At 41.5% G+C, this 22,805-nt stretch overlaps 1 protein-coding gene across 1 annotated transcript in view; it reads left to right on the forward strand.

Annotated features, from left to right (window-relative positions):
* Positions 1-22,805, forward strand: part of Eya1 (EYA transcriptional coactivator and phosphatase 1) — a 141,711-nt gene that overhangs the window by 26,190 nt on the left and 92,716 nt on the right. Inside the window, exons 4-6 of the mRNA XM_059255682.1 lie at positions 8,445-8,514; positions 8,841-8,986; positions 11,754-11,891. Of these exons, the coding sequence (XP_059111665.1) occupies positions 8,445-8,514; positions 8,841-8,986; positions 11,754-11,891 (354 nt within the window). The remainder of the gene's footprint in view (positions 1-8,444; positions 8,515-8,840; positions 8,987-11,753; positions 11,892-22,805) is intronic.

A 22,805-nucleotide genomic window follows, 5' to 3' on the forward strand; every position in this document is an offset into this window, starting at 1 on the left:
TCCAGGTCAGCCAGAACTATACAGAGAAACCCTGTCTCAAAGAAGCAAAATAAAATAAAATAAAAATAAAAATAAAGTAATATCATTAGTATAATCAGACTTTTATTTTTAAAGAAAGGCAATTTCTTCGTTTGAATATATTTCTTTGTGTATGGGAACAAGGGTGGTGTTTGTGTCTAAGTAGTGGGATAAATTTTGAATTTCATTTTTTTCTTTTTCTGCTATTGTTTATTGGGCACATGTATAGCACTTATAGATTTACAAAGTAGTATTTTTTAAAACACAGGTTAGATAGCATTTGCCACAGGGAAGAAACAAAATTTGAAGGAATTCTGTCCCATGATCGCCTTGCAGTCTTGGCGCCTGTACCAGGCCATTCATCGTTTCTCAGTAAGGTAGCCCAGGAATAAGCGAGTCATGAATGCAGTCTACGTTTCCCCTGCAGTGTCTCAAAGAGGAGATTAGTGAGAGGCGTATGAATGTGCAGAGCTGGAGGAAACTGGAGGAGATGCTGGGCAGAATAGGAAAGTGCAGCAAGGTGGCTTCCAACTTAAAAAGTGGATAGACAGTGCGGTCACAGGTCCAAACAGAGCTAGAGCTTTTGAACTTGGAATATATGCCCATCGAGTGAGTTCTCCATTTACAGTGGTGGTTCTCAACCCATGGGTCACCACCCCCACAGGGGTTGCATATCAGATGTTTATATTACAATTCATAACAGTAGCAAAATTAATGCTCTAAAGTAGCAGGGCAATAATTTTGTGGTTGGGGGTCACTGCAGCTTGAGGGACAGTAATGAACTGCAGCATTAGGAGGTTGAGAATCATGGCTTTAAAGGCTTAGCAACCTACGTGAAGAGACATTTGGTTTGATCCAGAGTTATGAACTTGCCAGAAAAGATGCAAGGGAAAGTCGAGCTAAAAGAATTAAGAGTATTTAAAAGGAATAGCATAATTATTCATATGTCCAACTATCTCAACGGAGAAGATACAGCCCAACATCAAAGATGGAGGGAGCCCTGCATCTCGCAATGACGTTGGAAAAGATGTGAAATGAGAACAAGAGAATGAAAATTCTGGAAAGAAAAGAATCCCAACCCCCAACCCCAGTCTCCAAGCCAGTGAGATGCCACCACACAGTTCTACAGTTAGTTCTCCATACTTTCTTGCTTAGCCTTCATCAGTACTTTAAAAATTATTTTTCATTATCTGTCTTCTTGTTTACTGTGTAGCTCAACGAGAATAGAGTTTCTTGGTATTATCCACACTTACATACCAGTAGCCATGATAATACTTAGTGCATTAGAGTTGCTCAATACATGTTGCCTAAATGAAGAAATGAAATGGCCAACGTTCTTGTGGTTTGAGACATGAAATGTGGTCTTGAGCCAGAGTAGAGATCCAGATAGAAAAAGAAGAGTTCCAGAATAATAATTTAGGGACCCATTGGGAGATACTGTCAAATTCTAAAGCTTCTGCTCAGTGCAAGGAAGCATCTGGGAGGCTGTCATCATCAGAATGTTGGAGAGCTTTCATGAGCCCCAGAGAATGAACGGTTTTCCAGACCAGTACAAAACAAATGCTTTGACGAAGCAATTTGTTGGGGTCTTTGTAATGCCATGAGTCTCAGATACTTGGCAGCTGCTGCTTTGAAAAGACACATATGTAGCTAGAGTTTTTCTGCCTGGCCCACAGTCAGGACAAATCTCTCTCACCTGCCAGTCCCACAGCCATTCAGACCCAACCAAGTAAACACAGAGACTTATATTGGTTACAAACTGTATTGCCGTGGCAGGCTTCTTGCTAACTGTTCTTACAGCTTAAATTCATCCATTTACATTAATCTATACCTTGCCACATGGCTCGTGGCTTACCGGCATCTTCACATGCTGTTTGTCATCGTGGCGGCTGGCAGTGTCTCTCTGACTCAGCCTTCCACTTCCCAGCTTTATTCTCCTCCTTGTCCCGCCTATACTTCCTGCCTGGCCACTGGCCAATCAGTGATTTATTTATTGACATCAGCAACACACTTGACATACAGACCATCCCACAGCACACATAGGAAAAACAAGTCCCTAGAAAGGGGCTGAGGGAAGCTGGAGGGATAGCCTGTTGAACCTAGGAACGATCTTATTTTCTACAGTCTCTATATGAGGAGAAAGAGGAAAGAATTAGGTGAGGGAGGGAGTGGAATGAGGGTCTAAAAAGCAGAGCTCTGTGGAGATGAAGCTCTTTCACTCTCTCAGAAGATAGTCAACAAGGGGAAGGTGGCTTATGGCCACTCTGGTGGTGATGGCAGGGTCACCCCTGTCTTATGAGGGGCGATTCTTTAGTGTCTTCCCTCCCGCACTCAGTGTAGGGACACTAGAGCAGACTGCTTAGTTTGCCGAGGCATGTGGTGGCCTTGAAAACTGCAAGGCTGTTCACTGTGTTTGGAAACCATTGTGATGCTTTGCTCACTTACTCTTTACCAGTACAAAGTGATTCATTACTATGAGCACACACATGCAATGAATTGTTTGTACTCATGCATGTATACTCACATCTAGGCCATGTTAGGAATGAAGGTCAGAGGACAACTGTCAGGAGTCGATTCTTTCCTTCGTTATGGGGTCCCAAGGGACACACTCAAGTATTTAGGCTTGGTAACAAGCACCCTTGTCACCATTATCTGCTAGCTCCCTTTCCAGCCCTGGCACAATTATTTTAGTCATTTAAAAGTTTGAAGGACCATAGAGATTGTAAACAATGTGTTCACAAGACCTCTGACTAACCTGCCAGTCCCTGCCCCCACCCCCGAATCTAAATTTGTTGCTAGTTGTTAGTTAAGCACCTATTGATGACATCAGTCATACACAGTCTAGTGTATCAGCAAATAGAAGCTACTCAACAGAAGAGAAAAACATCATGAATGATCAGTATGGCTTAGTTATTAACTGGTTATGAAAAGATATCACTTTGAAGGTCTGACTCTGAAGCAAAGAAAAGTGATCAGAATCAGCAGAAGAGTCGTGGAGGTTCTTTTTTTAGAGAGGGGCTCCTGTGGAGGGGGGTGTCTGAGCACAGACCACCATGAAGGAAGGAATGAGTTTTGGTGGGGAACTTGGTACCTTGGTTGGCACTTCGGGTTTTTGCACGATCTAATTTTTATGCTTAAAGGATCATTTTTTGGGGAGGCTGAGGAGCTAGCCCAGCGATAAAGTCTTTGTCCCCTGAGCTGGAAAGCATGAATTAAAGTTTCTGTGCCCCTGTAAAACTTCAGGCATGCAATCTCAAAACATAATGTGGAGAAGGTACTGAGGAAGACCTAATGTTGGCCTCTAGCTTCCCCACATAAGTGTGTGTTCTCATATATAGCCACACACACACACACACACACACACACACACACACACACACACACACACACACCATTGTATGGAAAAGGCTTTATGAGGACATGGTAGGATCAGGGAGTTCAGCATTTCCCTGACTGAGAAGCAAGTTGACTCGTTTCTCAAATCTTCCCAGAAAAACCAAGGAGTTGAGAGTCATGTGCCAGGATCTTGTTAGGGGGAAATTGTGAAGAAGAGAAGGACTGTCTTGCAGTCTAATGCATTTCAGCAAGGGCTCTGGGTGATTCACAGGTCTCCTAGACCTGGCATCCTGTCAAGTATTGTCACTGTCCAGGAGGAGCCATTGAAACAGAGGCATCCCTGTACTTCTGCCGATGGATTTCAGAACCTGGCTGCATAGCCCTTGCTAAATGATGTCCCTTCAGTGCAGACAGGAGAGGGGCCTTCTCTCATTGCCAAGTCAGGGATTAGATCAGAGCAATGAATGAGTGGGGCTGAGACGCTGTCAGAGTTGAGAGTTTTGAATTATCTTGAAGAGGGGACTTACTGTACTTACCATTCAAGAGCGTATGAGCATGAAGGGCAGAGAAGAGTGAAAACTCATGTCTGTATGTTTGATCTGACTGGCAGAGGTGTGTAGCTAGTATAACAGGGCTGCCTTAAGGAGGCATGGACTGAGAACAGGGGACTTCTGAGTGTCCTCTTGATCTGCTTGGGGGATTCTCACACTTGAGGTTGATGTTTACTCTGAATTGTCTGCCACAGCAAGATTTATGGAAGCCTCTTTAAATGATGTGGAAGAGAAAGAATGGAATATCACAAGTGTGCTAACTGTGAAGGAGGTACGGGTTGTCTGTGTGTTTCCAGGTCCGTCTGATTCCTGTCATTTGGAGTCGGTGAATGGATAGGGTGATGAATGGATAGGGTGGTGACTGTTGTATCTACCCTGATAACATCATCTTCAGTAATCTCACTTGCTCCAGGTCACTCTGGTCCCAGCACACTAAAATCAATTGCAGTTCCCCGATTGCTGTTGAAAAAGTAGTTTAGGCAATGAAGGGAATTGTATCTGGTATGCTATATGGCAGTTTGAAATATGTAGTGATTTTAGGTGCACTCAATTATGGGAACAGCAGTAAGTCTTCATGGCTCTTTACTAGTTCATAGAGGATACCCTTCTCTCCAATTTGCAGAACAAAAATATCCCAAGTCAGGCTCATTATGTATAGCCTAGAATATCAGATCCACCCTTCAGTTCAGGTTTAAAACACACCTTGCCTATGACTGCAATTTCATTTTATTTTTTATACTTTGTGTGTGTGGGTTCATATGTACATATGTATGTATGTGGCCATACTTGTGTCAAATGCACATATGAAGATCAGAGGACAATTTGCTGGAGTAATTCTCCTTCTGTCACATGGTCCCCAGGGATTGAACTCAGGTCCTTGGATTTGGTACCCCCAGTCTAGCTCCCAAGCTATTTCATAGGCCAATGATCTCATTCTGACTGTAGAAGTATTACTTATTGACCATTTACCGTGTGCTACATAGATCCTACCAGATGCTGAGGAGACAGACATGAGAAGTCTCCAGCACCTGAAATTCATAGTTTGCCAAGAAAAGTAATAGTTACACACGAAATTACGCTAACCAGAATGCAATGTGCCTAGTGGTGCTTTGTGGATATGTACAATGTTCCAAGAAAGTGCAAAGAAAGAAGATAAAGTGAAGAAAAAGTGACAGTTTAGTCTCTGTGGTGGGAGGCTTGTCAAACAGAGGGAAGGAGAGTGTGATAAGGCAGCGGGCCTATCCTGAAGAACATTCAAGACAAATGTAGCATGGATGATGTGTACAGGAGTCCTGAAGTGCAGGTGGGTTGCATTGTATCAGAAAAGGGAGCGTATGGAAGCCTCAGTCTCCTACATCCTCTTCCAAATAATTCAGCAGTCATTCCTTGAATCGTGTGAGTGGCTACAAGACTGTGAGCTTTAGGATGGATATGAAGTGGAGATGAGGCGAGATCTCTGGTGGCAGTGGGGAGGGAGGGTAGAGGGCGGAGCTGGCTGCTGCAGTCATCTCAGTGTGAGATGAGGAGGACTTGAAGCAGGGCTGGAATCCTGGATGAGGGATAGTGTAAGGGTGAGCCAGGTCAGCAGGCTGCTTTAGGATTTGGGATGAGTGAATGGAAGGAGGAACCGAGATGGTGACTGGGGTTTCTAGTTTCTATATAGGATGTCAGAGGAATGTATGTTTGGGTGGAATAACAGGCTACAGATTCAAAGGCCAGTGTGCCTGGGTTCCCCATTCCTCTGTCTTTAAAGATGTTATTTCTATGTATCCTGAATACCTCATGTGTAAAACATGAGTCAAAAATTCTACCATGAAGCATTTTCCTGCATAGATGGCAGGCGATGTTGCTTATTGAGTAGAACTGAAAAACAAACAAACAAATGAATGAAACAGAAGCTGGGAGAGAGCTCATTTTGTACTGTGTACAAGAATGAAGAGGTGTGTTTGATCCTACAATCCATGTAAAAAAAATCTGTGCTTGTAATCTTAATCTTGGAGAGATGGAGTTAAGTTGACCCCTAGGACGTGCCAGCCAGCCTGCCTAATCTAATCAGTGAGTTCCAAGCAAATCAGAGACCCTGTCTCACAAAATAAGGTGGTCAGTGCCTGAGAAGGGATGTTCAAGGTTAACCTCTAGCCTTTGCCTCCACACACACACCTGAACACATACATGCACCTGTATACACATGAACATGCACACATGTGTACACACATAAATACAGAGAGAAGGGCAAGGTTAGGGACAAACTTGGTGAGAATCAGAGAAAATCATTTATTTATAGAACACGATAGGAACCACTTCATGTGAGTTATCTTAGTCTTCACAGGGCTCGTTGGAGGCCGAGAAGCAAGCATTGCTGCAGTCACTATGTGGAAGCTGAGAGTGACTGACTCGAGACCACATGACTTGACTTTCCACATCCCGGAGCCCCCAGTTCTCATCACTTTCCTACGTCGACACACATACAATGCGTACACTTTGAACACAGGTTTCACTGACTTACAGTGTGGTAGACAATCCTAAAATCCCCCATTGTTTTCTTTGTAAAAACGTGGGTGGGTGCAACTTACTGAGATCATCATCTTTTCAAGACTTGTGACCCAGGACTTGAAAAAAAGATCTACAGCTAGAAAAGAATGAAGGGAAGGGGGTGTCTCGAGGCTTCTGTCATCAGGTGGCATTTGCTTTACAAACAGTTGTTTTTAATTGCGATCGTCCAGAGGAGATAATTCTTTCTGCAGATATTGTCTACTTCGTCCTTGGCCTCTTTTTATGCTTAGAGAAGGGGAGTGGAAGGGCTTGTCCCCACAGGTGGCCTTGGACAACTGTCAGGCAGCCCTCATAATCTAAGTGTGTTCTCAGCAATACTTCCCCTCTAGAAACTGAAGCATTTAACAAATCTCCCTGCAGGGAGCATAGGGCTTGTCTTTTCGTGATTGTTCCTGCAGCATCAGGCAAGGGGCTTGGGACCAAGTAGATATGCAGTAAGTGCCCAAAGCTAGGGGGACATGAACCGGGTTGTCCTGCCATCTCTTTCCTGTGGATTCTATCCCTCCTAAGGCGACACCGGTGGTGGAAATCTGGCAATGTGAAAGGCTAGAATGGCCCCAGATCTCTTTGTAGTCCCTGGATTAGCTCTCATTGGTTTGAATGGAGAAAGACAGCCGTCTCTTCTGAGAGTCTAATCTCTCTTCTTCTCCCACTCTTCTCCCAAGTACCCCCTGGGAAATGAAGTGTGACAAGTATAAATGCATTCTTCGACAAATGAGAAAACACACGGCTCTCTGAGTGCGTGGGACTTTGCCTAAGAGTGAGAGAGAAGTACGGCTAATATGTAACAGAGCCTCGGAAGATACTGAGGATTAACGGAGGAAGAAAATAACCATGTTACATTCCATAATAATTGCACCCAAACACCATGCATTGTAGCCAGGGGAAGATTGGGAAGTTTGAGGGAAAATATGTATTCACAAATAAATACATATAATGTTATTTATAGATAAATTGTCCTACTTTTAACAGAAGCCAACATTTTAAACCCTTATACTATTGAAAATGGGTTTTTACTTTTTTAAATTTGAATGAGAGTCAAAGAGCATTTGATAGAAGCCTGGTGGATTTCTGAAACATCCAGAGTCAAGAAAATCTGATTAAAAGAAATTAAGTTTCGCTTGATTGCTAAACTGCTTCTTTAAATAAAACAAAACAAAACATCGTTTGCTTGAGCATCCCAGTTGAATACATACATCTAAGAGAACAGGAACACACAGAGCAGCCCAAGAACAAACAGGCTCGGTTTGCAACCTGAGACATTAAAGATCATTGTAGGAATGCAGTTTCACTAAACAACATTGTTAAAGCAACACAGGCAAACGTGAATTGCTCCCATTTCCCTCACAGGAGAGATTAGGCCGTGTTCCTTTTTAATTCGGGTTCCTGATGTATGTAGACAATGGGCCAGAGGACCGTTCAGCTTCCTACCTCTGTTTCAGCCTGGCTTTCCCAAGGAGGACAGCACCATCAAAGCTCTTCGACAAGTATTTAAGGCTGCGTTTATAAGTATTTATGGCTGTGTCTCTGTGTTTTTAAGAGTCTATTTAAAATTAGAACCACTCAATCAGTGCCTATGCATTCCCTGTTTTTTAAAGGTTTATTTTATTTTATGTGTGTGGGTGTGTTGCCTGCACATGTCTGTACACCACGTGTGTACATTGCCTGAGGAGGTCATAATGAGGCATCAGCTCCCCTAGAAACTGAGGCTACAGGTGACTGTTAGTCAATATGTGGGTGGGTACAAGAGATCAAACCCAGGTCCTCTGGAAGAGCAGTCTGTGCTCTTATCTGGTGAACCACCTCTCCAGCCCTCTTTGACTTCCTATTAGGGAGACCATATAAAATCACTATGTCTATAGATCACAGAGGTCAAATACCTGCCGTCTCCTATGGTGATGGTGTAGTTTGTGACAGGCCAGTGTTTTTCTCATGTTCAGTATTCTCCTTGGGTTCCTAGCATCACTGTGTTTTCTTTTTCCCCAGCTCTCGGGAGCAGCAGCTTTAGTCCAAGACCAGCTCACCCATTCTCTCCACCACAGATTTATCCTTCCAAGTAAGATGTATTTTCTCTTAATCAATACGCGACTTTTCTAAGTAGACTTTACCTTGTTCCAAGTCATGTCTGTGCCCATATTACATCTTAATTTAAGCAAAAAGTAAATTTTGTAGCAGCTTAATGAAATACATACATATGCAAATTTATTTTAAGCACCACCTGGTAGCACTGATGTACTCTGAAGTGCTTTGTCAATGCCAGTGGCAAGTTTGACTGTAAGATAGACTCTTTAGCTGGAATTTGTGATGTAGTTGTTCATTTTGACCTTGCATGTTTCCATCTAATGCATGGGCTTTCTATTTTCTGTCATTCCTGACAACTAGCAGACCATACCCACATATTCTCCCTACCCCTTCCTCACAAACTATGGCTGCATATGGGCAAACACAGTTTACCACAGGAATGCAACAAGCCACAGCCTACGCCACGTACCCACAGCCAGGACAGCCCTATGGAATTTCCTCCTATGGTGAGTCATTGGACCGTTATTCTTACAGTGTATTCTGGTGGGCCTGTGTTGTGGGTTTGAGTAGTACTTCAAGAGTGTTGCTGTTGGTCCACTTCCAAAATTGTTGTTCACCTCTTGCTTGCCATTCTGTATAATTCTTGCTAGTTAGCTTTGTAAGGACAGTGAACTCTTACCTTGAGGTCAGAGGTGATGAACAGATTGCCTGGGTCTTAGGCCCTTTGCTCTCCTTTCTCCCTGCTTATATCTGAATTTGGCATCGGAGCACTTGACTCTGGAATCCAAAGTATTTTTGTGCATATTTGTGATAAAACTTCTATGAATGAAGTCTTTTGGGGTAAAGATCCATTTCCTGTTTATCAGATGCCTAGCTATGATTAGGGAAGTACATGCAGAATTCAGCAAACTCTTGCCCTAAACCTAGGGGTGGTTCCATGATCGAATTACAGCATTATCACCCATTAGGAAAAGTGATCTATATATCGCCTCCCGGACCGCACTTTGAAGACGCGGATCAGGAAGCATTCAAAGCTCGCATGCTATTTGTTCCTTCCCACCTGGAGATTATCTTTATCTTGGTGTAACTTAACTCAATTGTGATGGGGTCAATACCTGTAAATTAAAAAGAAATCCAGCCAAATCCCAAAGTTCTATTTACAGAAGACTACAAATCTCAAACTACCTTTTCTTCAATTGAGTTGTAATTGCAGTTTTTCAACCAATTAAATCGAATAGAAGACTACTAAACTCGGCATTTTATTAAGGGGGAAAAAAACCACAGAATGATCAAGAAAAAAGCATTTGAGTGTTTGTAGGAAAAGACTAGACTAGGCCCTTCTGTAGGTGAGATCGTCCTGGCAGCTGTTACATTAATGGTGTTGGTTGAATACTTCCCAGCAACCACCGGAAGAACTGCAGTTCTGTTGAAGTTTTTCACCCCTCGGAGAAGCTAGACAACTTTTTTCCATTTACTGCTGCCTCTGGACCTCAGGGAATTTGGCTCCCTATTAGTTTATTTATGGAAATAAGGTCTAACTTACATTTAACTCCAGGTTCTGTAGTTTTATTTCAAAACCATCAGAACTAAGTGACACTTTCTTTAAGGGCCTGTGGCCCCAAGATTTCTACATAGAACTGTGAAAATAGGGGGAAAAAAGAAAAAAATGGGCATAGATTTTCATAATCAGAATAGCAGAGAAGACAAAAAAAAATCAAGAATTGGTTATGGTTTAGATTAGACCCATCATTCATCTGCTCACAGGTTTCTAGGAAAATGAGTTCTCTGCCTGTGGGTAGAGGTTTCGGAGGAAGGTGTGGCTCTCAATGTTTTCCACCTCTTCTTGCTTCCCCAGATCTGTTTTCACTACAGCAGTTCCCCATGCTGAGCCTTTAACATGGTCCAGTGAGGGCTGGGGGCAGGGTCACGATGACCTTGAGTGGAGAGAGAAGGGGGAAAGTCCCTACCGATGACACATGGGAATAAAGGGAGTTTCTAGAACTGTCCAGCCACCTGTCTAGGGCAGGTGTGTTTCTAGGGATAATTTCCAGGTTTGAGTTATTCACTGGCGAAATTACCTGTACATAGCACATCATATTTGTTTTGACATGTTAAGACTGTACTAAGTTTTCAATGTTAAGGTCATTGTGAAGTACTCAGAAATACTCAAGAAATTAAAGTGGGCTTTCTCAGCCAAATCAGATTCTTCCACTGCCTTGGGATAATTACCTAACTTCATTCTACCCATGAAATTCCCCTAAAATGGAAATAAACAGCAAGACTACTGTGTATCCTAGATCTTAAAAGATATAATTTATCTTCAGTGAAAACCAAGATTATTGAAAAATGTGAATTCTCTTGGCAAGAATGTTTCTGTCTTCCCTCTGTGGGGATGAAGGTCAGTTGTTCATTTTTACGACTACCTTTAATTACAATTAAGTGCAGTGGCCTACCACAGTGTTGCCAAGTCCAAGTCTGGAATTAGTGAACCAGCCTGGTGCTTTCAGAAGTATTTGAAGACTACAAATAATCTTTCTGTAATCCTATAAGACATCAGCTTGCATTTACAGATAATGTAACTTCAAATGTACTTTAGCCTGCATGTAGAAGAATCACACTTGAATATTTGAAAACTAGTAATTATAAACAGGATGCCACTGGCCACTTGCCACTTGCACATGTGTATAGATCACTCTGCTATTTTAGAAGTCCAATTCTTTGACATTCTGCTTCCTTAATTCTGCCTTTCCAGAAAGATCTAGATCCTCAGGAGAAGGTTCCCCATTGTTTGTATCCTGTGTTGCTTCCTTTAACTTCAAAATGTCCTGTGCGTTAGCCTTAAAGTTGGGGAAAAAAGATGGAAATCCTAGAGACTCTGAGTGATCAGGTCTCAGGGCAAAGGAGACTTTAGTGACTTGGGAACAGTGTGTCTTGTCTTTTATTAGGGTTGTTTCTGACTATGACAGAATGACCTACTCTAGTCAAATAACAAAATGAATTATGGAAATGATATACCTCAAGAATTCTACTTTCTAGAAAGTTGAATGCAGGAAAATCAGAGAGAATCATGTGAATAAATGTTCAACTTTAGACTTTTTAGAAGAAAAATTGAACTTGTGGTTTATAGCATTCAACTGTAAGCATTCACACCCTGTCTTCCTGCAGATGAGTTGGGGAGCATTTGTGACTGGGCAGCTGTGGGAGTGTGTGCTTGTCTATATTTACCAGCTTCTGAGAATGAACAGGTAGATCAGCTCTCACTAACTGATTTAGGTGCATTGTGGGCAGGCATCAAGACGGAAGGAGGATTGTCACAGTCTCAGTCACCTGGACAGACAGGATTTCTCAGCTATGGCACCAGCTTTGGTACCCCTCAACCTGGACAGGCACCATACAGCTACCAGATGCAAGGTCTGTATACAGCCTCTCTTTGCTGCTTTCCTTAAACTGTTGGCTGTTCACTTCTAAAGCAAATGTATTATTCTCTTTATTATTATTATTATCTGCAAGTTGATGAGGGAAGTGGACTGGGCCCAGAGGCGGGACAACAACACGTTAGATCTAATTCAAATTAGATCCTTCACCTGCTGCCCTCTGGATCAGGATTTCCCTATTTATGTGAAGGAATTAGATGAAATGATCTATAAGGGTGTTATTTCAAATTTTCTGGTTTTATTTTTAATGCCGAAGTTTCTGCTTTTGTTGTATGCTACTACCACTTAGAAAAAGAGAATGAAGAGTAAGCAAAGTCAGCCACATAAGAGGCTGTGGTGTGGTGTGCAGAATCCCTGGATATAGTGTAACTAACTAACTTTCCTAAAAGGGATGTTCAGTTTCTTCATTTTGGTGATGGGTGGTGTTGGGGGACAGTGCACTCTGCTCTGCAAGTAGAGTATGTGATGTGTATTGTCTCAATGATCTACCAAAGACCAAATCAAATTTACACAGAGCCCATTGTAGCTGCCCCATGGAGCCCTAAGATAATGCTTCCAAGGACCAGTAGGTCTCTGTTGGAAACTGCAGACAAAACACAACATAGGTGCAATTCACAGCTCAGAGTTGGGGGCATCAGAGCCTTTTCTAGACTATGCAGATGCCACTTGTAATTAGCAGATTGTTACCAGGCAAATGCATCTGTAAAGTTCTGGAGAATACATTTCACATAATTAAATATTTTTATGAGACTTTTTTTTTTTAACCAAACATCAACTTTACAAACTATTTTTGGTTTTCTAAATGCCAAAACAGTTACATTGACTCCTCAGTCCTGCTTCTCGGCTGAAGGAACTCTTTTTATGATTTTCACTTTTTATCATTATTATGTGGTTATTCCATTATCTGTTGAGGATAAATTAGAAAATATGGAGAAGCACAAAAATAATTTTAATCATATAGTCCATACAATTCTTACCATTCTTTTCTGTATACATGTACCACAGGCAATTATGTTGCATGATATTGTTTGGTCATGTGCCTATTTTAAGTAAGGAATATATTTTAAACATCTTTTTACACCAGTAAGTTATTTTCTAAAACATCATTGTAGTGGCTGTGTGGTATTCAGGGTTACTGTATTTAGCTACTCCCTGTTTGTTATTGGACATTTATAACAATGTTATGTATATCTTATCTGTATTTTTAATTATTTCTCCTGAAAAGTGAAAGTGTGGGATTTCTAGGCAAATTCTTTCATACTTTCTAAGAATTTCTTATGTATTTATATGTATAAGGATGTATTAGAGGGAAGAGCACATGTTGGTGTTTGATATTAACTTTGATAATTTTATATGTGTTTTTTAAAATTAAAGAGATAAGATTGTTTTCTTCTACTCACTGATATTATTCATCTTTATTCATTTATTTGTTATATTCAGGTTCTTAACCTTTGTATACTATTTCATAAGCATATTTTTAATTTATGTTTTTTTTACTTAGTTTTTACCATATGTCAAGTTAAAATTCTATTGGTCGAGATCCACTAATTTTTTTTTTTTTTTTTGTTTTTCGAGACAAGGTTTCTCTGTGTAGCTTTGCATCTTTCCTGGAACTCGCTTTGGAGACCAGGCTGGCCTTGAACTCACAGAGATCCACCTGGCTCTGCCTCCCGAGTGCTGGGATTAAAGGCGTGCGCCACCACCGCCCGGCTGAGATCCACTAATTTTTCACATTTGTTTTTGCATTTGGTATAAAAAAAAAAGGCTTGAATTGTAAAGTTTTGATATGTTTAATGGCTACAGAATAAAACAGTCTTATAGCAGACAGGATTTATTGGTAGAAGGAAGCTGCTTATACGCTAGATTCCGAAACTTTTAAGCTGTCTTGGAACAGGGTGTACACATACTGAATTTCAATTGAGTAGAGACATAGGAGAACCAAGAGGTGATGGAGACACTTCATTGATGAATTTCACAGACCTGGAGCAATGGAAGACATCATACAGCAAAGCTCTGTTTGCTCTCAGGATCTTGTTAGAGAGAGACAACCAAATCCAGGAAGCCACTGTAGATGCCTCCAGACTGTGAGGGAAATAAACAGGTACTATGGGGCTTCCACTGCCCACCAGGCATCTGAGCCTGGTCGAGCAGAAGCATTGTCAAAAGATAGGAGACAAACGGAATGCCCTCTGAGACAAAAAGAAAACCAATGCAAGCTTCTAGCAAATTTTGTGTTAAGACAAATGATTCTTAAAAAAATATTTTATTGTATATGTGTGGGTGTTTTGCCTGCACTACACACATGCCTGGTGCCCATGGGGTCAGCAAAAAGTGTGAGGTCCCCTAGAACTGTAGTTCTAGACAACTGTGAGTCACCATGTGGGTGCCTGGGTCCTCTGGCACTGTAACAAGTGCTCTCAACTGCTGAGCCATCTTTTCAGCCCAAGACAAATGGTTCTAAAATGAGTGTTTACATTCTTTTATATTTCACTCTTTTAGTCATATGTCGTTCACTGTGTTTTGCTTCATTGTCAACCTATAAAGGATTAGGGTAAGGCTTGGACCTAGATCCTTTGAGAAATAGAAATTGAACATTTTTTTTTAACCAGCATGCATGAGGAGAGAAATATTTGTACTATCAGATGGTTTTGGATTTTAGAGCATTTTCACACACATATGTACACACATACAAATATATGGAGAGATTGATCTTAGGAATGAGAAACCATACATGTTTAGACATGAAACTTAGTATGTTTACATGCATGTTTAAGCTCCAGGGATCTGCCTGTCCCTATCGTCATAAGTATTGGGATTATCCCATGTCTGGCTGTTTTTACACATGTGTCAGGGATCTTAACAGGTCTGTATGCTTGTGTAGCAAACACCCTAACCACTGAACCATCTCAACCACGTCCAGATGCCGTGTGACACCTGCCACTCCTCAGTGAGTTTCTAATGGTGGAGTCTGTTGATTTGGAAGCATCTTTTCTGGTTTCTTTCTTTCTTTTTTGATTGTATGTTGACATACAGCCTTACCATGTAGCCCAGGCTAGCCTCAGACTTGTCATGTAGTCAGGCTAGTCAAGAATTCCTAATCCTCCTACCTCAGGTTGCCAAGTGCTGGGTTTACAGTCATGTGCCACCAGAACAAGCCTAAGTATCTTCTCAATACATTTTTTAAGTTTAAAAAATTATTTATGTGTCTAGGTGTATGTCTGTGTGAGGGTATGTCTGTATGTAGGGGGTGGTAATGTCTGCATGAGGGTATGTACATATGTGTGTGAGTGGGTAATATCTGTGTAAGGGTGGGGTGGGTGGGTGTGGGTGGATGGTAATGTCTGTGTGAGGGTATGTATGTGTGTGGGTGACAATGTCTATGTGAGGACATGTACATATGTATGTGGGGGGTAATGTCTGGGTGAGGGCACATACTTATGTGTGTTTGGGGCAGTAATGCCTATGTGAAGGTATGTAAGTATGTGTGTGTGTGTCAGGGGGTAATGTCTCTGTGAGGGTATTTACATATGTGTATGGAGGTAATGTCTGTGTGACGGTATGCACATGGGGGAGTTATGGCTGTGTGATGATATGTACATATGTTGGGGGCAATGCCTATGTGAGGTTATGCACGTATGTCTATGCAAGGAGGTATGCACATATGTGTGTGTGAGAGGGGGGTATGTCTGTGTGAGAGTATGTACATATGTGTGTTTGTGGGGAGTACCCATGGAGTCCAGAAGAAGGCAACAGGAACCCTGGAGCTTCCAAAGATGGGTGCAGGAACCAAACTCAGGTCATCTATGAGAGCAGGGATCGCTCTCTGCCACCGAGTCTTCTCGCCAATCCCCGGTACACGTCTTACAGTATTTTTTTTTTAACCATTTATAAAATAACTTCCAAAATTCTTCAAATTGTATTAATTTATAGTGAATAACATTGCTCCTTTGCTTAATTTCTTCTTGGGCTGGGGTATAGACCGGATGCTTGCTCAGTGTGTGCAAGACCCCAGGTTTAATTCCCAAATGGAAGAAAAATGTATCTGCCAGCTAGAAGATGAGTCAGAGTGTAGTTTAGCAATCTCGGGTATTTTTTTCTAGTTTTCTCCTTCAGGAGCAACTTTTCAATCTTTAAAATATAGGATGGGTCCTGAGTTAGCTGCTAGGATGTCATTGTCACCAGGAAATCACTTTGGTAGTTCAGATGACTCAAGCAAGCTGAGGTGTGATCCATGCTTCCTCCAAGCACCCTGCTCACAGACTTGAAGAGAACAGGTGCCCATCACCTCTCCCCACACTTTCAGACTCGGTGGGATAGTGTAAAGATGTTAAAACTTTGACTTTGGCTGCAGAATATGGTTCTGGAGCTAGGCAGCCTCCTCATGGCTCTAGCCCTGCCATCTGCCTCCATTCCTTATCTCAGGCACGTAAGAAATGGCACTTCTCATGGGCACAAAGTGAGGTAGCATTAAGATTTTATGTATAAATTACTCTAACCCACATAGAGTTCATTGTGAGAAGTCTCATGGTGATTTCTTACTGTTTCCTCTGTGGTGGTGATCAAGTGATCAATATTTTAATAATTATTATGATCCAAATTTTGTGATAATTCTAGTTTATCACCTACTTCACCTACTTCACCTACCTCATTTCCAAAGGGGCAGGGTGTTTATGTGCGTCTGTATGAGTAATATATCTTATGTAATATATATTATGTGCACATGTATGTGAAGTATGATTAATATTTACTGTATACAATAAAATATATTTTCAATCTTTTTAACCAACAAAAATTCCAATAACCAAAAAGCACAGAAAAGAAAGGAAAATAAAGCAAAACAAAACCAGAGCTAAATCTAAGTAGTGTTTTAACACGAAGGGACAATGACTGCTAAGAGGAATCGGGGTTCTTTGTGCTTGATACAAAAGGGGTGCAGGGAGAGCGTGAGTAAAAGTAACCAAGGGCAACAAAAAGCAACTTGGACCGGATGAAAGGTTGAGTTGGTGATGATGGTGATGGGTGTTGGTGAGTGAGAACTGCAGGAAACAGAAGAGCTGTTGGCAAAGAAATAACCAGACTTCTAGTTACCCTTGAAGTCACATTTCTACTTGGAGGGCAAGGAATAAGTGGAAGGACAAGGAGAGAAGGTGGCAGTCATTTAAATATCAAATTGTTTATCGTTCAGAAGCTTGGGGGGAGGTAGGTATGGGGGAATATGCTTATAATCCTGACTCGGCATGGTGAGGCAGGAGGATTGTCTTGTGTTCTAGGCTACAAAGTAGCAAGGCTCATTGTGTCCTATCAGTATCAAGATTCATTGTCAAGTAAACAAAGGAAAAAAGAGCTCAGGAAGAGAGTGGAGATGTAACATGCTCTGCTGTGTGGAAAACTTTGATGCTCACCCAACAACATAAAATTGCAATGCCATTCAGTGAGCCCTTTAGAACATCAAGGGCTGTTCTGATTACCTCACATACCTCTCAACCTTCCCAACAACTCTGAACAACATCTTGCACGGAGAAGACTGAAAGCCTGAAGAACATGTGAGCAATCATTTAACTGGTAAATTATGAGTAGCTTCTCAAGGATGACTGCTTAAGGAGAATGGTATAGCACTGTCTAATCCTGCCATGTTGTCCACGTTCACAGGGGAGGCTTTTGTTGCCACGTGACCTTAAACATGGCTGTCGGCATTGCCTGTGTCTTCTGAAGGTGGAATTGGTCCCAGAAGCATGGTCATGTGTTGCACATAACTAGCCATATAGCTAGTTGCTTTTTCTGCTCAGAATTCTGGAGAAATATTTTTAGAGAGCCCCTTTCTGAGCCATGTCTGTGTTTGAACCTTCCAGAGCTCCTGAATAACACATTCGTTAGGCAGTGTGTGGCCTTTATACACTGTGGGGCCTGGCATGCTGGGACGGCCTTTCTAGGTGCCCTTATTTAGTCCATATGGTTCTTCCTGGACTCCCATGCTCTGACATTTGGTACTTCTGTCATGGCAGCGGCTTCAGGGACTTCAGCACTTGCTATTTCCAGCTATCAGATCATTGTTTTCTATGCACTTACCCTAAAATTCCATGAAATAATATCTCTGCATTTGGAAAACTCTGTTTTTTACCTTTGCTACAAGATCACTAGACAATTCTTTTCCCACTTTAATTATTTCTTTTGTGATTTTAGTGAAAGGTTAGAACCTTAAGTTCAACTGAGGAAGACAATAATGTTCATACTCTCAGTCACTGTAGAGTTCACCTTGAGAAAGTGACGCCTTTGCCTGTTCCTTCTGACCTCTTTCTGTTCGCCAGTGTTCCTTTATGCCTCTGGGAGAATATATTGAATGATCTGAGGAGGCTTTTCTCACACACAAACCTTTTGTAGATGAACAGGCTTGAAGGGTTGGCTGGGCATCGGCAGGGGGCTAGAAGCTGGAAAGCATTGGACTAGGTGTGTAAAAAGCACAGGTAAAGTCTTCAATGCTGCTCACTGGTCAAAAGACACTGGCAGCCGAGTGCAGGATGTGTTGTGTAAGTAGGTGTGTACGTGCACAGTATCCACACATGTGAGTCTATACAGGGGTAAGAAAACCACTGAAGTGGAGCTGTTTGCCTTCGGTTCACTGATTGGTTTCCCAGACTATATGCTGGTCACGCCATAAACCTTTCTGCACCTTTGATGTAAAAGAGGCAGCTGACTTACAACCAAGCTTTCAATGTCTATGTATTCCAAACAACAGGACAGAGCTATTGCTGCCAATATTATCCACTTAAACCCCACAGGTCACATATATGGTTGCTTGCATTTAGCACAGAAACCCAAAGGCTCTATTGTGAGGAAAGTGACATTTCTGTCAGTTGGAGGGAAGGAAGCATAGAGTTGACCCGCCAATGATTTTCAAACACACAAAACCAGTACAAGTTAACTTGATGGAGACACACAAAACTAATGCAAGTTAACTTGATGGAGACACACAAAAACAATGCGAGTTAACTTGATGGAGGCTCAGCTGTGAGAAAACCTACCTTTCCAAGGCAGCTTACTTCTGTGTGTCATAGACAGTCGAAGGCAGCAACATCTTTATTCATATTTTTATCTCCAGCGCCTAGCATTAGTATGTCTAAAATATATACATTTTTGTTGGTAGTAGAGAGATCTATAGCTAAGTAAAAGTTAGAAGGTAATATTCATAGACTCTGGTGATCATCATTTGGGGGGAATGAATTTGGAATTTCACATAGTAAATTTTCATTTAATTTATCATCATAGCATATATTTAAAGAAACCTGTGTTCTTATTAGTATGTGGATTTTCCAGGAAGGATGTCAGGATTATCATGGTAGAGGTGTAGAATGTCTCACTAGGAGCCTATCCCTCCCCAATAGCCATGATGTTATGGGGTATTCCTGTCCTTCTGCTCTTAGGGAAGGGGTTCAGATTGCCATGAGATGTGGGAGGGGCTACAATGAAGGAAACACTAAATCTAGAGTTTGCAGGAACTGTTTCTTTTCTTTGGATGCCCTCGCTTTGGTAAAGGATTTTAAGTTCTCCTTTGTGAGCGGTGTTTTTCTGAGGTTCGGACTGGTGAGGAGAAACAATAGATCAGGACAGAAGCATGCGGAAGAGCACACAGAAGGGCACAGGAGCCCACCTCTCTCCACTCATCCTGTGTGCGGGGCTGCATAGGGTGGGGTGAGAACGTCTCTGCTGTCTATGTAGAGCTCTTCAGATGTACACATAAATTGTCCCAGTTTGCTAGTCACTTAGACACTCAGAGACAGCCTGCAAAACCTTTGCACTTCAAATTATTTGCTCTAGAAATGGTATTTTCCGAGGGGAATTCTTATCAAAGATACAGTTTTAGAAAAACACATAGCAAATCTTAAAAAAGAAAATCTGTTAAGGTTTTTGAGAACTGTGCTTCCTGGCTCGATCACACAATAACGTTATGGTTGGAACACAGCCCTATTTTTAATTTTCCCCTTAATTGCTTTAATTCCTTTGCCTGTCACCTCATACTTATTTTTAAGTTCTTGGCTTTTTACATCTTTTTTTCCCCTAAGTTGCTTTTTTAAAAAGTAACATTCCATTTCAGCTCTTTTGGCATCTTGTGTTATTTCAAGTGTTGAAAATTATACGGAAATCCCTTGAAATCTAGGTTTAGCAATAATTTGTGACCTTTACCAATTTTATTGTCTGTATGAGTTGTTTTTAGTTAAAATATATAGAAATATATCAGGAAAGATGAATGGATTACAGCCTTTATTACCTAAGTAAAAACTTTTCTTTGAAAATAAACTGGAAGAAAAGGGAAACTTGGCCCATTAAGATCCATCTTCGATGAAGCAGGAGGCCTTGCTTTTCAATGGCCCATCTGGCTTTCTGAGGTTTCCCCCATGGGCCTACGCTGACTTCTGCCATAGAAATCGTGCCCGATGATGGACAGAGCCCATGGCAAAAAGGCCAGAGAAGGAAAGCAAACGGACTTCTGTGAAAATCCACGAGGGACAGACAGCATCCTGCTTGCTGAATAAATGCTAGAAAACACTTTAAAATGTGGGCAGGACAGACAGGCCCCCGCAGGTTCCAGCTTGCTTAGGTTGCCTGGGATTCCGGTTTTTAATGTGAGCCCTTGTTCTCTGTGAAACAGACCTTTGACCTATGTGTTACTTTTTTTCCCTTTTTTTAAAGCTTTTTGAAGTTAGAAATGGGCAAAATTCTCCAGGTGAAATCACACACAAAACAGAAATAAACATAGGCTGTGTTCTTGTTAACTAAGAGGAAGTAGTAGAGACATTTTAATGCAAGTCTTTTTGAGGGATGGTGTGTTTTAAAGGTACAATCATTTTGCACCTATGGGACCAGGAGACCCAGACAAGGTCTCCCACAAGGACTGTTTCTTGTTTGCTATGGTTGACAAAGCTCCACCCATTCTCTGTAGGAGAAAGGACAATGGCAAGAAGAAACCAGAGCCTTGTGATAGACTATCCCTGGGTGACTTCTGTCATTTGCCAGCCTAATAGAACAGCAACAGTAAAGTCTTTTAGAAATAAATCAGTTTGATTTCAAATTTAGCTTTTAAATTTCTTATATGTCATTTTCTCTGCTCTTGGGGTATGTATGATTTTTTGTGTAAACCAGAATTAAACCCAATATTTTGAATATCTAAGACCCTGTCACCGTTATTGATTCAGACAATCTGAAAGAGCTTGCATGGTAAATTAGAAAATAGTGAACCAGAACACAGTGATAATGGCTTTCCTCCATCTTCTGCATTTGCTGTGTGAAGATGAGTATCCTATGCATTTGGCAACTTTGGAAATAACTCAGGACAAAAAGTGGAAATCTGGAAATATAAACACACTAAAAAATATAGGATGTAGGGGAAGGATAGTCTGAAGCAAAATCAAGCAAGGCTGGAAGGCATCACACTACCTAACTTGAGAATATACTGCAGAGCTATAGTGACCAGGACAGCATGGTATGGGCATCAAGACCATCACCAGTGAAACAGAGCAGAAGTAAACAGTCAACTAATTTTTTTTTTTTTTTTTTGGTTTTTCGAGACAGGGTTTCTCCGTGTAGCTTTGCGCCTCTCCTGGAACTCACTTGGTAGCCCAGGCTGCCCTCAGACTCACAGAGATCCGCCTGGCTCTGCCTCCCGAGTGCTGGGATTAAAGGCGTGCGCCACCACCGCCCGGCTCAGTCAACTAATTTTCAACGAAAGTGATAAGAATAGATGTTAGAAAAGGATAGTCTTTTCCAGTAAGTGCTGAGGGAGAAATTGGTCATTCACATGTAAAAGAATGAAGCTATGTTACCTTCTCTCTCACTATATACAACAATAAACAAAATGAAATACAAACATAGATTACTATTACATTCTGAATTTGAAGACTTTAATATGCAAGCAGAACATATTGTCCTCAATACACTTGTGGATATGCCCTCAGCATCTAACTTACCAGAGTAAATAGCCTCTTAGGCATTTGTCTGAACCGTAAGGTTGGTGTTCCACTATGCTGCTAATAGCTGAAACTGCAAACTCCGGCCTTCACATGCTCATGCACTCCCACAAACTACCCCACACAATTTGTGCATACATATGAATTACATGTAGATATACATGCAAAAGAAACACAGCAAATGAATTTAAGGAATCAGGCTCATGGTGCAAAGACTGGGAAGAACTTGCTCAAAACTGGTCTAGGGAAGAGATAAACAATGATATTAGTGAGCCAGGGTTCCCAGAACATAGTCAGTACACACAGGAATAGTCAAGGAAGGTTATTGAAAAGACAAAGATTGTCTAGGCCTTGAAGAACAGGGAAAATGAATGATGGGGGAAAACATTAATTGATGGGAACAGGGCCACAGTAAGTTTTCAGAACAGTTTTTACCACATTCTGGATAATTAATAGAGTGGGCCATGCATGGAGAGCCTTGAGAAACATCTTAGATAAGATCTGTCCTAGCACCTCATCCCAACTCTACACCCTAAAGTCCAGCCCTCATCTCCAGGCTGAGATGCACATGTACACATTTACATGTAATGTAGCTTCTTTACTCTTCCCAAGCTTTGGAAGGAGAATCACAGCATTTCATGGGTCCTGCTTTAACAATATTGACATGTTGGACATCTGGATTCTAGGATTTTCCTGGTGCTGTTTCTCTTCCTGTGATTTTTTTTTTTCCTTTGAGAAGTGATCAAGAAACTTTCATCATACACCTCCAGCCTCCCTTCCTGCTTCTCTATGAAGCTTTCTTTTGCTCTTGACTCTTCCAGGGGTGGTAAAATGTGCTCCCTGCTCTTTCTGTGGAGTGCTGTACTTCTGTGCCAGCCTGCTTGGCCTTCAACCCCAAGGTGAGGCAGCCCCTGTCCAGGCTTCTGGTGTCT

This window comes from Peromyscus eremicus, chromosome 2, assembly GCF_949786415.1.
Source record: "Peromyscus eremicus chromosome 2, PerEre_H2_v1, whole genome shotgun sequence".
In the NCBI taxonomy this organism is placed as follows: domain Eukaryota; kingdom Metazoa; phylum Chordata; class Mammalia; order Rodentia; family Cricetidae; genus Peromyscus; species Peromyscus eremicus.